The sequence below is a fragment of the Lynx rufus genome, unplaced genomic scaffold (genome assembly GCF_022079265.1).
Source record: "Lynx rufus isolate CCGP_SWC_20201006 ecotype Redwood Valley unplaced genomic scaffold, mLynRuf1.p SCAF_1, whole genome shotgun sequence".
Classification (NCBI taxonomy): domain Eukaryota; kingdom Metazoa; phylum Chordata; class Mammalia; order Carnivora; family Felidae; genus Lynx; species Lynx rufus.
In genome coordinates, this window is record NW_025814823.1 from 156,145,061 (window position 1) to 156,162,509 (window position 17,449).

Genomic DNA, 17,449 nt, shown 5'->3' on the forward strand with positions numbered 1-17,449 from the left:
GACAAAACTCAGTATTTAGTAGGAACATACTAAAAAAACACAGAAGGGGTTTGGTTTAGATTGCTGGCTAAAGTCAGAATCTGTTTCCCTAAAACTTCAATCTTAAGCGTATCAGAAGTTGTTTATTAAGGCAGGCTTCTAGACAAGAAACTCAAATTTACACTATCTTCTGTATTCCACCCTCACATCCATGAAAAGAAAGGTTTTTAAATGCTTCTATATTCGGGATGTGGTGAGATACTTTCTACAGGTTCTCATTTAATCGAACTAGAGATCTTACTGGTAACAATAAAGGTAACAATAAATACTAAATTATTTCCAGGATTTAAATGCAAAGGTTTATTTATGTTCTAGGAATTTTAGACAATTATACATGAACTTCTATTTTCTGAATTACAGCGACAGAGGTCTAGAGTGTGACTATGAAGGAAAAAATTTTCCGAAAGAAAATGCCACAAACATGGACTACCTTTAATCAAATAATTTTAATCAGCAAAGCAGTAAAATTCTAAAACTTAGAAATTAAATGGTAATTAGCAAATAATGGAAAATATTTTTACAAACAGGAAAATTATCATTAGCATATCATTTTCCTTTACTCTGATATGAAAATATATCTTTATGTTCAAATTCCTAAAATTAAGAAATTTCCTAAAATGCATAGGTCCAGAATTCATACTAGTTTACATATGTGTTATCACACTCATTTCCTATTAAACAAATATGAGAACACAGAAAATTTTCCCAAATTGCTTAAAGATATGCATAAAAAAACACTGTGACACAAAGTAAAGTAGCTTGAGAGAAATAAAGCAAACTCATGCCACTAGTTTACTAACATTATTTTCTTTTTTAAAATTCTATTTTACTATTTTTAACTTAATTTTTAACCTTGCTAAATGGCATATTCATATTTAAAGTCACCTTAAATCATTCTTGGAAGAAGGCAAGATAGGCAGAAAAAAGAGAATCAGAAAAAAGGAACTGGGAAGAAAAGAAGAGAGAGAGTAGCAGAGGAGATGAGAAAGGCTCCCCAGAAAAGAAGACATCTGAGCCAAAACCTTAAGGCAGGTGGAGGTACGGGTGTTGTGAACAAGGGAGAGAGGGCATTTCAAAGAGAGAAAACAGTATGAGATAAAAGTACAAGGTATGAACAAAGGATAGTACGGTAGTTAAGTCTAACTGGAAAGCATAGCTCAGAAATAGAAATGAAGAAATATGGACAAAATATAGGTACACCTATGTATTATTAAATCCCACCATAATGAACACTGAACAAATTCACCATAGTGAAAACTGTGTTCTTATTCGCATATAACTAAAACTCATACATCTCAATGCTAAAATATAGGAAATGAAATTCAATTAATAACCAGCCTTCAACAGTGAGATTAGTAATGAAAAATAAGTATTTCAAACAGGACGTGAGAAGCAAGATGGTATGGAACAAAAGGCTGTAACAACCAGACTTCCTTCTCCAATTCTTGGATCTTTTGTTGCGACAAGTTTTATGCTAGAAAGTTATGTTTACTTTCTCTCTCTCTCTCTCTCTCTCTCTCTCTCTCTCTCTCTATATATATATATATATATACACATATTGGGAAGTAAATGGGATTGGTACTTGAAGCTCAGGAGTCCAATGATCTAAATTTGAGTTACACTGCATTACAGAATAAATCTTGTGATTTGGGGTGATCATTTAGGGCCAACTTGATCATCAACACAAATGTGAATACAGGCACAGGAGGTGAAAAATCTAGATAACGTAGAATATTTTCTCTCTATATAGCTATATATAATCATTAAGTTCAAGATACAGTAAAACCTTAGACTGCGAGTAACTTGTTCTGCGAGTGTTCCACAAGATGAGCAAACATTTCTAATAAATTTTAACTTGATAAACGAGTGATGTCTTGCAATACAAGTAGCCTATGACACCAAATGTCATACGATCACAACTGAGCCAATGGTTTTTCTCTGTCTCTGTCTTGCTACATTGTGGGTGATCATCTCATGTGCCTAGATGCTTGGTCTCAGGCTGTGATGTCTGGCAGAAATCAGTGGTTTTTCAGAACTTTGGCACTAGTGTATTTTTTTATCACTTCAAATAACCTATGGACAGCCCTTTGCTTTTCCATACAAGAGTAAACTTAGGAATGCTTTGTTCCACTCTAGGTCAGGCTGCCTGCAGATATAGACCCTTTCCTCTGCTGCCTTACTGCCAGGTACATTAAATACAGTATGACAAGAGTTTATTAATACTGTACTGTAGTCAATATCTGTGCAAGCACATACAATGGCCCCCGTTCAGAAAAAGATTCCTTTGAGTCAATAAATAGTAGTGATTCCATTAGTGACAGTGTAAGTCATCCTACACAATGACCCTCCTCTCTCGTCTCCCTCACACCAACCACAAAGGTTTTTAAAGGTAAGGACGGGTTCATTTATTTATTTTTCTTTATATTTTGTATTTTCTTTACTATTTTGTATTACATTACAGTATTGTAATCATTCTTTTTTTAAAAAAAATTTAATGTTTATTTATTTTTGAGAGACAGACAGCGCGTGAATAGGGGAGGGACAGAGAGAGAGAGTCAGACAGACAGACAGAATCTGAAGCAGGCTCTAGCCTCTGAGCTGTCAGCACAGAGCCCCACGTGGGGCTTGAACTCACGAATAGCGAGATCATGACCTGAGCCAAAGTCGGGCACTTAACCGACTGAGCCACCCAGGCATCCCTGTAATCATTTTTACATGAATATTTTTGGATTGTGCAATGAATCATCTGAGTTTCCATTATTTCTACCAGGGGAATTCGCTTTGATATACAAGTGCTTTGGATTACAATATATTTCCAGAATGAATTATGCTCACAAACCAAGGTTTTACTGTATTTTGATTATCATGGAGTAAGGTCCACCAAAAATTAAATCTGTGACCCTCCGTATGTCCAAAAAACAAAAGGTAGCAGATCCTAGGAGAAAGCAATCACTTGCACATGGGATTATCTAATAAGACACAGTTGCTAAATTTTGAAAGAGATGATGTTAGAGGATACAGATTAAGGCTGAAAAAGATGCAGATGCCAAAAAAGGACAAAGTTTATTCAGAGAACAACACCTGTCCAAGTGAAGAAATACACATGGCTTATGGAAAAGAGTAAAATGTAAGCCCCACATACAAATATAACAAAGCAAACATCCCCAGTTCTTCTCTCAGGTCATATACGATGGATATTCTATTATCAACATATTACCAGTATGCAGCATATAATTAATTCAAGTGGAAATGGGCAGACATCTTATGTGCAGCAGAAATTACTCAGGGCATTACATATACTCAAGATATAAATGTTGGAGGGGTGCCTGGGTGGCTCAGTCGGTTAAGCATCTGACTTTGGCTCAGGTCATGATCTCGTGGTTTGAGAGTTCGAGCCCCGCATCAGGCTCTGTGCTGACAGCTCACAGCCTGGAGCCTGTCTTCGGATTCTGTGTCTCCCTCTCTCTCTGCGCCTACCCTGCTCATGCTGTCTCTCTTTCTCTCAAAAATAAATAAAACATTCAAAAAAATTTTTTTAAAAAGATATAAATGCTGGAGAACAATATCAAGAACTTTGAGGGACCTGATATTTTATCCTGTTTGCAAGCTAACAAGTTAGCCTGCTACTGTTTCATGGATACAGCTAAAAGACACTAGACTCCTGTGTCAGCGACAAAAGACTATTACTCAGTGTAGAGCAGGCAGCATGAGCTTATCTTCATCTTTCTCTTGTCCCTCAAATCCCAAAAAGGCAATGTGAACAGGCTAAGGACAGAGGCTGAACACACTGTAGAGCTAAGGAACCTCAACATTTATGAAGCCCAGTCTTGTAAGGGGTTGCTTTGCCATTAGTGCAGGAAGGGAGGAGCATTTTCTTGAATAGCAAAAAAAAATCTGCTCTCTGCCTTGGAGGAATACACAATCTCTGTCTTCCAAGTTGTTTCCTATACAAAGACCCTCAAAAAGATAGACCACATCAAAAGTTGTCAGTGACTTTGCTCAGACACATGTAGAAATTCAAGAGACACATGGAGAATTGGCTCCCAGGAAACATAAATTTAGTTTCATATATTCTTTATGCTACCATTTAACCAGTTTTGTAAGGAATCAAAACAGGAAACAGAAACATCAACTTATCCTTAGAGAACTAAATTAGTGTATAGTTACCACACTTAACAAATGCGTCCATACACATTTTATTAAAAATACTTAACATGACATAGAATGAGTAAAACCTTTGGCTTTAAAAAACATTCACCTGAATGACAAATGACATTTTCAAGGGTTCCTACCAGTAGTACCATGGGAAGAACCTAAATGGTCACAAGGCCTAATCCTTTATCAAGTCAAAGATAAGTAGGTGAGATCCAATTTATTAGCCAAACGAGTGTCAATCTTCTTCATAGAGATAAGCACTTTTTTTTACCTTCATTGAGGAATAAATGTGATGATTTGATATATATTATACACAAACACACACATTGTAGAATGATAAAGAAGATTAATATTATTAACACATCCATCACCTCATATAATTAACATTGGTAATTTTTTTTTTTTTTTGAAGATAAGCATTTAAAGTAACACTTTTCCACCTGGCACAGCAGAGATTTCAACCTCCTAAAAACATTTAAAACATAAAATTTGGCAGAATTTGTTTTCTGATGTAATGACTCACTACCAAATATTAAGGTCATGGGAAGTATATGTTTACATAAAAACATAAATTTTTAAACTTAGAATATGTTTCAAACATAACCATTAAAATAATCAAACAAAAAATGCAAAACCTTTTTCAAGTCATTTTTTTTTTTTTTTAGAAAGACTTCATGAAGCGTTTTAGCTTTACAACTTTCATTCTGACTATTCAAAATTGGGGGTGGGGGGAGTTAAAGTTGAATATATCACCATACCTCCCCTAGAGCTTCATATCTTTTCTGGTTCCATCTGTGCAAGTCTTCTCGGTAGTTAAAAACAAATGGTTCCCCAGTTTTTATGTGTCTTAACTGCCCCTCTAGAAGATAAACAAACAGTATTGCTATGACTCAGAGCATATTTATAATAATATGAAAAGTATGACAAATAATGTCTGAACTTTCTCAGAACAGTTTCATTTTTTCATTAGATTTTTTTCTTCAAATATCAACATGATGCAAACATCTAACTACTGTAAGAGAATGGCCCCACGTACTCAATGCTTTGCGTGTTCATCTTCATTACTCTAAAGCAAATTCTGATCTGCATTACTCTAACCTAAATTAACATTTGAGGGCCTATAATGTATAAGGGTCCTTGCTGGCTACAGCTGTGAACATAGTCTCAGTTCCTAAGCTTAAAGGTTACCTGAGGAGTAAAAGCGTAAATATTAAAAAGTTAAGCAACTTTTCAGGAAATTAAACAACAATGAAGCAAATCAACAATCTAAAACCTGCCACAGGCAACTCATTGTAGACAATAAAGTCTAAAACAAGTTTGGAAAAATGAAAGATCCCTATAGGTTAGAATAGGTCTAGTGTGATTTTTCAACCAGGCCTTGAAGTATGAGTAAGAAATGAAAATAGGAGAAAGGAAGTGAGCCAACAAAGGTTTGGACTGTCAAGGCAGTCAACACTCAATTCTGAGATTTTACTGATAACACTTTTACTAATAATATCAAAGATATAAGCAATCTAGGGTCACAGGCAAAGAAAAGCAGGGAGAGGTCTGGGATAGCCTGGGCATTTCTTCCTAGATCCTTTCCTCTCAGTAGTAGCACTCTGGTCCAGAGAGGTCTCTAAGTGAGGTCTCTAAGTGAGGCAAAAAGTTACCTCATACACTGGTGAGCATTTGGGTTACAAAATACTTCAGTTTTATGTGCCAGAGAGTGGTACTACTTATATGATATTGTTCAGAGAAATATACTTCCTATTTCCACAAATATGTTTGCTATATGTTCGTTTACCATAGCAGTGCCAAATCAGCCATCCTGCTCAAAGCATTCCATAAAGACTCTGTTCATAGCAAACATTAGTCTGTATTCACTAAAAGTTTATAGTATCAGCATGTTTATAAAGAGAAAAGACCAGGACACTTTGTCTTCATTCTGTCCCAGGAATATTCTCCTGGTAATCAGGAGAGAAACATACCACAAGCCAATTACTTTAACCTACTCTCTCCTGCCTCTACCCGGCAATTTAAAGAAAACTGTATAAAATGAACAGAAAGTTCAAATAATAGTGAACAATCCATTTTAACAGAAACAAAAAGTATTGAGCCAAACTGTGTAACACTGGAGAACATGTTGGGAACCAACAGTAGAAGGCTCAAATATTGGGTCTGGACTCTATGCTAAGAGCAGTAAGGCACAAGAAAGAGTTTAGAGCCCAAAGAAGGACATGATCATTCAGAGTGGAACTTAGTATTTGATTTTCAATGAGGGCATGAAGGAGTGGATAAAAACTTGAAAGTTATAGCACTGAAACTAAACCCAGGAAATATACGACCCCAAGTAAAACTACTTCACTATTTTTATGAAATCAATTTCACTACATATAAAAATTAACTCTTTAATATGCAAAATAAGAGCTAATCCTTATTTGTAGAGTTCTCTAATACTCTCAACATGAGATACTGTGTTGGATCACTACAATACTCTTTTTTGGTCAGACGATGCCATATAAATTACAAGATGTATCTGTTTGTCTCTACAGGAAAGGGAAATTCCCATTTAAGATACCAAAGCAGGTAGGGGTGCCAGGGTGGCTCAGTTGGTTAAGCATCCAACTTCAGCTCAGGTCATGATCTCACAGTCCAGTCCATGGGTTCGAGCTCCGTGTCAGGCTCTGTGATGACAGCTCAGAGCCTGTAGCCTGCTTTGTATTCTGTATCTCCCTCTCTCTCTGCCCCTCCCCCACTTATTCTCTCTCTCTTTCTCCCTCTCTCTCTCAAAGCTCAAAAATAAACATTAAAAAAATAAATAACTTGAAATGGAAAAGAAAGCTACATGTAATGGGTAAATCTGAAAAAAAAAAAAAAAAAAAAAAAAGATACCAATGCAGGTAGATTGAGGGCATCTGCTAATCTAAAACTTACGATTTTGACTAAAGTAACCTTAAAGGTACCTAACATATAGTAATGTATAATATTTCTGCAGCTGAAATTTAAAATGTATTTTCTGTGAGACTGCTGTGTGAAAGGGAAGTGACTTACCAAGCCAGTAAATGACTTTAATAGACTACTTAGACCACTTGCACCTACATCACAAAGAAAGGTGTTTTGTTTTTTGTTTTTCATTTTAACTTAGTCATTTTTGGATATCATAATTCTCATAAAGTGATAAAGATTCTGATGCTTTAGGAAAAATGAGCCCTGTCAAAATAGCCAACTATTAGCACTAGTGTTAAAGGTAAAAAGAAGGTTAAGAGGCAAAGAATGTGAGCAGCGTTATCCAGAAAAAAATACCTGATCACACTGCAAATATGGCATTTCTCAAAGATTTGGACAATCCTGCCAGTGAGTGTCAAAGATCTGATTTACGACACTTTAGTTTAAGATCCCCTGAAATCAGTTGTAAAGTTTCACATGTACACCTAAAATATGTGCTATTCTGGGAAACGTATCCATATATTTTATCAGATTTGTTATGGAGTCTAGGACCCAAAAGATGCTATCACTTGCCTAAATGAATTAATAAGTTGAAAGTATTTAGGACACTTCTTGGCATGTATTAAGAGTTCAATAAATATCAGGTATTGTAGAAGACAATATTCAAACTCAAATGGTTTGCCACAAGGCCAATTATTTTTTAGTGATACTAAAGTGTGCTTCCTCATAATACTGCACCAGGGCATAGGGAGTACAGGTGAGTGTAAAAGGGGATAAGCCTTTGAGTTCTTCACCAGCAAGGACATTTGAGCTGGGCCTTACACAACTGTAACAATGGGAAAATTGGCTAAGCAGGCATTTTAAACACAAGACATATTTGAAAACGTACTGTTATCTGAAAGAACAAGGTATCAATTTGATGAAGGTAAAATACAATCTCTTCCCCTTTGTTACAAACTGGGTTAGAGTAAAATTTGTATCCAAATTCTTATTTTATCCAACTACTTTAAAATCCTTTATACAAAATTAGAAGCTTCAATCAGGTAATGAAAATTTAATTTCAAAGCTTTCATAAGAATTTTTGTCATTATAAAGCTAAAAAGAAGTCGCCAAAGATACTAAGTTAAAATTTCCCTTTTAGGGGGTTAGCATTGAGACCCAGTTTCCTGTATACAAATCCTCACCTCTCTTCAAAGATATTCACCATTAACCTGAATTCAAAAGTGAACTGTATAATACTAAAAATAAGATCCTTAAAAATGACATTCTATCCTTAGAATTCAACCATGTCTGCCTCATACTGTTAGTCACTATTTATGTAAGACAGTGTCCAGGATACTTAAAAAATAAATGGCAAGTGTGTGCAAGGATGCATACATCTTCATGGTATATATACACAAAAGGGCACATGTACATGCAAAAGTGTAGGTATGTACAAAAGTCTGAATGCAATATATGTGGATCCAAGGGTGTGCAAAAGTGTGAAAGGTTGTGTGCATATGTATCTGATAATAAAAGGAAAGATTAAAAGTGTACTGCTTCTGGGGGCGTCTCACTGGCTCAGTTGGTATAGCATGTGACTCTTGATCTCAGGATCATGAGTGCAAGCTCCACTCTGGGTGTGGGCCCAACTTAAAAAATGAAAACAAAGAAAAGTCTATTGTTTTTTTGTTTCTTACTCACTTTAAGAAATATTCAAGGAAGATGAAACATAGACTTTGATGAAAAATGATGTCCGATATCCATAGAGCAAACATAGTTCTATGATTTAGCCACAATAGCAATATCCCAACCCATCCCTGTTCTGAGAAAATCTAATAATCATTTCAAAGGAAAAAAGGCAATGTTAGTCTGAGTGATCATTTAGTTCTGTCAATTAAAATATAAAGAAATTTAAAAAAAAACAAAATATTACTACTCATACATATTTTGGCATAAGATATCCTTTACTAAAAAAAGCATGAAAATATCAGAAAAGAGATCAAAGTTTCTAATATCATCTGTTTAAATCCACTTAATTTTCTAGTATACAGAGACCATCATTATATAAGCTGATACCTATAACTGATAATGCAAAGGGATATCTACTATGACATGATAACAAATCACCAATGTAGTGGGTATGGAGCAACTAACAGAAAGCTACACCTCAAATGCTACCTAGCTTGTAACAGCAATGCCCTTCAGGTACAACAGCATGTTATCAATTCAGTGAATCACAATTCTTTCTTCCAGAAACATCCCTGTAACTTATGGTATGTTCTCCCAAATCCCAAGTGCAAAGTTTACCTTATTCATAACTTAATTAATAAATTTTAAAATAAGGATGTTGCCTGAAAAAAATCATGGAAAATTGAGTATTATGCTTTAAAATATGGTCAAAGATAATAATTGCTAGTCATTTCATTTTAAAAATGTGGAAAAGTAGCATCTTTCTATATAATTTAATTCGGAATTACAACCGGATGCCAGCAAGTTAAATGCTCAAGGCTGAAATGCATAAGTCAAATCAAATTCATGTCCATTGGTTTAAGTGATGTGACAATTATGGGAAATTACAATTTGGTTCTTTTGCTTGAGTGAAGAATTTCACCATGAAGGGAAAAGTCATGATTTCTTAAATACATAAAACACTAACGGGCAAATAAAAGTAGCAAATAACATCTGTCCTATGATTCTATTAGCATGATACATAAATCTTGTATGTAGCATACAACCACTTACTTTCATTAAAAGCATATTCAAATCCTTCCAGGGTATCCGGAAAATCAAGAGGTGGTTCATCTTTTTTCATTAGTTCATCCAAATCAATCCTAGATAATAAATCTAGAAAAGAATATAAAATGCACTTATATTTTCATAGTTAATTACAAAGATTTCGTTTTAAATGGTTTTACGTATTCTTTTGTTCTATTAGCTTACTATTTATGTATTGCCTTATTGATAATGCTTTTAAAGTTTCTAAGTTCTTAAAGTGCTATATCATGACAATTTCAAAAGCACTTTCAAAATCATAATTGCCATAACAATCACAATTTTAGATCCTATGTACCCCTATTGTAAATTATGAACTTCTTCCCCTCAAAATATTCAGCTATTAATTTGTACCTTTTTAACCTCCATCTATATAGTTTAAAAGTTTCAGGTATTAGGATGATTTTTAAATGGTCACTAAATCTTACATATAGATGACACTACTATTTATGAAAAAAGAAACTTATAAATTTAAATAGGGGTAACATAGCACATTATTAAATTTTATATGAAAAATTATAATATTAAAATAAAACATGTAAATGGAGAAAGTTTGATTATCACAAAGGAGTTTTTATTCTTTACACTATCTGATTTCCATACAATAAAAAAATGGTCAACAAAGTTTTTTAAATAAACATTTTATCTTGAAATCATTTTAGATTTACAAAAAAGTTGAAAGATAGTACAGATATTGTCTATATACCCTTTGCCCAGTTTCCCCTATTGTTAACATCCTATATCACCAGGGTACATTTGTGAAAATGAAGAAACCAACGTCTGCACATTCTTATTAACTAAGCCCAGATATTATTCATCAGTTTTTTCATTAATGTCCTTCTTCTATTCCAGAACTCCATGTAGGATACCACACTGCATAAACTTGTCACGTCTCCCTAGCATCCTCTGGTCTGTAACAGATTTCTGTCTTTGCTTCTTTTCCATGATCCTGATGGTTTTGAGGAATACTGGTCAGGTATTTTGCAGAATGACCCTCAATTTGGGTATGTTTGATTTTTACTTGTTGTGATTAGACTAGGGTTACAGGTTTTTGGAAAGAAAACCACTTTTGGAAAGAGTGAACTGACCCTCTTTTCACACATATCAAGAGGAAAATGATAGCCATGGAATATCACAGGAGATGTTAATTTACATCGGTTGGCTAAGGCATTGTCTGACAGTTTCTCAACTATGATGTTACTATTTTTCCTTTTCCATAATCTATTCATTGGAAGCGAGTAAGTCTAGCCCACAATCAAGGAGGAAAAGGTGGAATTATGTTCTATCTTATGGAGCAGAGAACATCTACATATATTTGTAATTCTCTTATATGAAATTTTTGTCTCTCTTCCTCCATTTACACATGTATTCAATCTTATTTATATCAGTATGGATTCATGGATATTTATTATACGCTTTGGGTTACAATCAATATGTCATTTATTTTGTTGCTCAAATTGTTCCAGCATTGGCCATGACCGTAAGCTTTCAGGTGGTTCCTATAACTCTTTGACATGCTCTTATCTTTTTTTTTTTTTTTTTAAATATTTCCTTACTTTGTGTTACCACAAGATGCTTGCTCTAGCAATCCCTACTGAAATAACACCAGCATTCTTCACAGAGCTAGAACAAACAATCCTAAAATTTGTACAGGTCCAGAAAAGACTCTGAAGAGCCAAAGCAACCCTGAAAAAGAAAACCAAAGATGCCTCCACAGTTGCAGGCATCACAATTCCGGACTTCAAGCTGTATTACAAAGCTGTAATCATCAAGACAGTATGGTACTGACACAAAAACAGACACTCAGATCAAAGGAACAGAATAGAGAACCCAGAAACGGACCCACAAATGTATGGCTAATTAATCTTTGACAAAGCAAGGAAGAATATCCAATGGAATAAAGACAGACTCTTCAGCAAATGGTGTTAGGAAAACTGGACGACATGCAGAAGAATGAACCTGGACCACTTTTTTATATTACATACAAATATAAACTCAAAATGGATGAAAGACCTAAATATAAGAGAGGAAGCCATCAAAATCCTAAAGGAGAAAACAGGCAAAAACCTCTTTGACCTTGGTCGCAGTAACTTCTTACTCAACACATCTCTGGAGGCAAAGGAAACAAAGCAAAAATGAACTATTGTGACCTCATCAAGATAAAAAGTTTCAGCACAGGGAAGGAAACAGCAAAACTAAAAGGCAACTAACTGACAGAATGGGAGAAGATATTTGCAAATGACATATCAGCTACAGGGTTGGTATCCAAAATCTATAAATAACTTCTCAAACTCAACACCCAAAAAGCAAATAATCCACTGAAAGAATGGGCAAAAGACATGAATAGATACTTTTCCAAAGAAGACACCAAGGTGGCTAACAGACACATGAAAAAATGCTCAACATCATTTGTAATCAGGGAAATACAAATCAAAACCACCATGAGATACCACCTCTCACACTTGTCAGAATGGCTAACATTACCAACTCAGGCAACAACAGACGTTGATGGGGATGCAGAGAAAAAGGAGCCCTTTTGCAATGCTGGTAGAAATGCAAACTGGTGCAACCACTCTGGAAAACAGCATGCAGGTTCCTCAAAAAATCAAAAATAGAACTACTCTATGACCCAGCAATTGCACTACTAGGTATGTATCCAAAGGATACAGGAGTGCTGTTTCAAAGGGCACATGCACCCCAATGTTTATAGCAGCACTATCAACAATAGCCAAAGTATGAAAGGAGCCCAAATGTCCATTGACTGATGAATGGATAAAGAAGATGTGGTATATATATTCAATGGAATATTATTTGGCAATCAAAAAGAATGAAATCTTGCCATTTGCAACAATGTGGACGGTACTAGAGTGTATTATGCTAAGCGAAATAAGTCAGAGAAAGACAAATATCATATGATTTCACTCATATGTGTAATTTAAGATACAAAACAGATGAATATAAGGGAAGGGAAGCAAAAATAATATAAAAATAGAGAGGGAGACAAACCATAAGAGACTCTTAACTACATAGAACAAACTGAGGGTTACTGTATGGGTGTTGGGTGGGTGGATGGGTTAAATGGGCAATGGACATTAAGGAGGACACTTGCTGGGATGAACAGTGGGTGTTATATGTAGGCAATGAATATCTAAATTCTACTCCTGAAAGAAAGAAAAGAAAAAAAAAAAAGATATTTGCTCTAGGCTTAACTTTTCCCTGCCCCAGCTCTAGAATCAGTCTGTCAACAAGTATTTAATGGTATCTTTTAGGCTTTTAATATGGGATGAGGCAAAAATTCTCACTATTCGTCATCACAGAGTCCTATCAAAGCTCAGAAAAACAAAAAGATAAACTTCAAATTTATTCAGTTCTGAAAAGATGTTTTTTAAGAAAGTTTAGGTTTTGAGATTATTCATTCTAACTCAAGTTCCTGAAGAGAAAACAGCTCCTAGGATATATAATAAAGCAAAGCAGTCCCTTTTCCTCTCTTACAGAAATATAACAAATCCAACTGTATGAAACATGAAAATATGCCAAAGAAAAAAGTAGTTTGTCTGCCTCCAGTCTCTAGTCTGTCTCGGGGACATACAGATAAGCCCTCAAAAAAATCATTTTTTAGTACTCTTCAAACTGCTATACCAAATAAACTTCAACTCATATAAAAATATACCATTTTCAACATTTAAAAATAATAAAATGTTTGGAAATGTCACATAATATGCATATTGGGCTAAAAAAGGGATACATGCTGACAAATTTCTGATTCATTCATAAAGTTCTGAACACCACGTAATTATTTGTGAAACAGAGTAAAATAGAAGACTTAATACCCAAAATTGGGTTGGAGTGGTTAGAAAATGCTTCTCTCTCTCCAGTGAGTTGAAGTTCTGAGACAAAACTGACTCCTTGACTTCAGTCATCTTCTACAGTTCAAAACTTAGAAACCTTTTAATCAGACACACAGCGATGATCCAATACATAAGCAAATAGTTATATCATGTCTAATAACCATTTTCTCTACCAGCTCAGATCATAAAATGCCACCTAACATCTATGTACCAATTTAAAGTTGTCACGTACTTTACCTCACTTGATCATCACAACCCTATAAAATAGTAGCATGTATTACCACCTTCACTATCTGTCAGACAAGAAAATGAACTCAGAGAGGTAAAATGGCTTGTCCAAAATTATACCCTAAGAGTATAGTGGGATTAATAGAATAAATGTAGGGGCGCCTGGGTGGCGCAGTCGGCTAAGCGTCCGACTTCAGCCAGGTCACAATCTTGCGGTCCGTGAGTTCGAGCCCCGCGTCGGGCTCTGGGCTGATGGCTCAGAGCCTGGAGCCTGTTTCCGATTCTGTGTCTCCCTCTCTCTCTGCCCCTCCCCCGTTCATGCTCTGTCTCTCTCTGTCCCAAAAATAAATAAAAAGGTTGAAAAAAAAAATTAAAAAAAAAAATAGAATAAATGTATTTTCCAATACGTAACTCAATGCTCTTTCAAAATCACCACACTTACTCTATGTTCGATGCAACCCTAAAATACTGTGCCCCCTCTCTTCATTACCTTATAAAAAAGGAAGTTATAAATACAGAAATATGCTTTTACTTTGCCCAGAATGTTCCTGTGAATGACAAAATGTACTGAATAAATAGGAAATCCACAAACTTCTCCTCTGTTAACTAGGAAATCAGATATAGATTTTTTTTTTTAAATTTCATTAGCACTGAGAGACATGTAGAAAGAAAACATCAGGAATTATGTTTTCTACTTTTTAAAATAAAAGCAACACTGTCAAGCTGCAGTTTATACAGAGACTGGGTTCCAAAGGCAGTGGATTAGGCAGAAATCAAGTATAAAAAACATTTCCATTAAGAATCCCTTCAATCACCTCTAAAATACAGTACAACTGATCCATATAACTTAAATATGCATCAGATGTAACACAAGTGTTTCTTCTAAAACATGCCTCAGGTGATTAAAGTGATTCAGCAACTAGAATTCTAAACTTCAACTAAGCATATGAAGTAACTGGATAAAAATACCACTTGATATCCAGAAGAACTGAAAACAGAGACACAGATATTTGTACACCCATCTCATAGTAGCAGTATTCACTGCCAAGAAACAACCCAACTGTCCAAAGACAGAGGAATGGTGTGATGGTTAATTTTATGTGTCAATTTGACTGAGCCATACCATGCCCAGATATTTGGTTAAATGTTACTCCGAGTGTGTCTGTGAAGGTGTTTCTGGATGAGATTAACATTTGAGTTTGGGTGAATATGCATATGATACTTTCAAACACTTTTGGAAAATTAATGAACATAATGAGATTGGCTGGTTGCTCCTAAAGTCACTGAACAAAGTGGTGGAAAAAAAAGGATACAATCAGGGATTTGAATTCTCAGCTCAAGTGTAGCATAAATAACCTGTAATTTTCTAAGCATGTCCTGAAGGTGACCCTTATCTCTTGTAGCCAAAGGACTGAGATTGTTAAAAATCAAACACAAAATCTCATCCTGCAACTAGCTGAAATACAGTCCAAGCAGAACTACCAGCCTCACAGGTGTCCATTGTTAAAGTGAGGACACCTACTGGGAAAGAATGGGATCGTGTAAATTGGAATGGTGACGTGGGAAAACCCTGAAGAAGCTGGAGACAATAAGCCTCTAAATTGTGATAATTCTTTGCCAGTGGAAGAAGCCTTCCCATCCTCAGTAGTAGTGGTCTCTCTACCTTACTCTTAGAGAATTAGCCTGTGTTGCCTAAGGAAACAGTAATGTCCTCCTCCACCCCGCTCAAGGCTGATGCCAGGCAAGACAAAGCTGATTCTCTTAAGGACCCACTCCCCAAAGCCCTCTTTGCAACTAGACTTTCAACTACACTCAAGTCATAGCAGGCCCCTAAAGGTGAGGTATATAGTATGACTCGTGAGGGGGAGCACAATATCCAACACTCTTTTGGATTTTCTAATTTATACAGACAGATCCAGAAAACATGTGTGGGAATAAATATTAAGGGTATGTGATTATAGTATAAGGAACAATCAGATCATATTTATTGATATAGGCTCACTAAGCAGATATTCCATATTTAACATTGAATCTTCGGGAATTAGGATGACTGATTAAATGTCAGACCTGCCTTGGTTTAATGCAGAGGAAAGGGTCAAAGGTTTTGGAAGACAGGAATGTTACAATGGATTTGTCACTGAAGACGTACTCACTCACAATGGGAAGGTCCAGAAGACATACCTTTCCCTACTACAATGAGAAATAAATTTGTGAGGAGAACCCTGGCATTCTTGAAGAGCTCTGTAATGACTCATCTTATGCCAGACCTTACAGTGAGAACTAAATCACTAAACTAGGAAACCTGGGATGCTGTTTGGAATCTTCAGTAAGCCGCTGGTGAATCACAGTACAGGCTCTTAGGATTTTGGAGTAAAGCCCTGCCATCTACTGCAGATAACTACTCTCATTGGTCTGCCATTAGGCCTTAGGAGAGACTGAATGCTTAACCACAGGCTACCAAGTTACCATGTGACCTTAGCTGCTCACTATAAACTGAATGTTATCTGACCCACCAAGTCCTAAAGTTGGGTGTGTACAACAGCACTCCATCATCAAATGGAAATGGTGTATCTGTAACCAGGACTGAGTAGGCCCTGGAGGCAAAAGTTACATGAAGTAGCCCAAATGCAGAAAGTCCCCATTCTTGCTACACTGAACTTCTGTCTAACAGCATGCACCTAAGGCCTCAAGGGGAGTTCTTACCACCAGCTGATAGAAGGCAAAACTCAGGTCTGGTTTACAGATGGTTCTACATGATATTCAGGCACCAACCAAAACCAGCCAGAGAGTCTGGGATACCAATGAAGGAAAGTGGTGAAAGGAAATCTTCCCAACGGGGAGAACTGTGAGCAGTGCACTTGGCTACCGTTTGCCTAGAAAGAGATATGGCCAAACATGTGATTATATAAAGATTCATAGGTTGTGGCTACTGGTTTGGCTGGATGGTCAGAGACTTGGAAGGAATATAATTGGACAATTGGTGATGAGGAAATAAGGCAAAGAGGTATGTGAATAGTCATCTCTGAATGGGCAAAAGATGTGAAAGATAGCTGTGTCCCAACTTAATACCCACTAAAAGATTACCTCAAAAGACGGAAGATTTTAATTACCAAGTGAGTAAGATAACTCTTTCTCTGGACACCAGTCAGCCTCTTTCCCCAGACACCCCTGTCATTGCTCAACGGGCTCATGAACAAAGTAGCCATGGTGGCAGGGATGGAGGAGGCATGGGCTCATCAATATGAACTTACATTAACCAAAGGCAACCTGGTTGTAGCCATTACTGATTGTCCAAACTGCCAGAATCTGAAAACAACACTTAGCTTCCAACACAGTGACACTCCCGAGAGTAATCAGTGAACTACCTGGTGGTAGTGGATTACATCATATTACTTCCATCACGAAAGAAGTAGCATTTTTTGTTCTCACTGGAAAAGACACTTTCTCTGAATATAGATTTGTCTTCCCCACATGAAATGCTTCTGCCATATCTACTA

General features: G+C 35.9%; 1 protein-coding gene across 1 annotated transcript in view; it reads right to left on the bottom strand.

The window, feature by feature from the left end:
* Positions 1-17,449, bottom strand: part of FAM172A (family with sequence similarity 172 member A) — a 429,609-nt gene that overhangs the window by 369,654 nt on the left and 42,506 nt on the right. Inside the window, exons 3-4 of the mRNA XM_047089022.1 lie at positions 9,847-9,948; positions 4,953-5,053 (exon numbers count right to left, since the gene is read on the bottom strand). Of these exons, the coding sequence (XP_046944978.1) occupies positions 4,953-5,053; positions 9,847-9,948 (203 nt within the window). The remainder of the gene's footprint in view (positions 1-4,952; positions 5,054-9,846; positions 9,949-17,449) is intronic.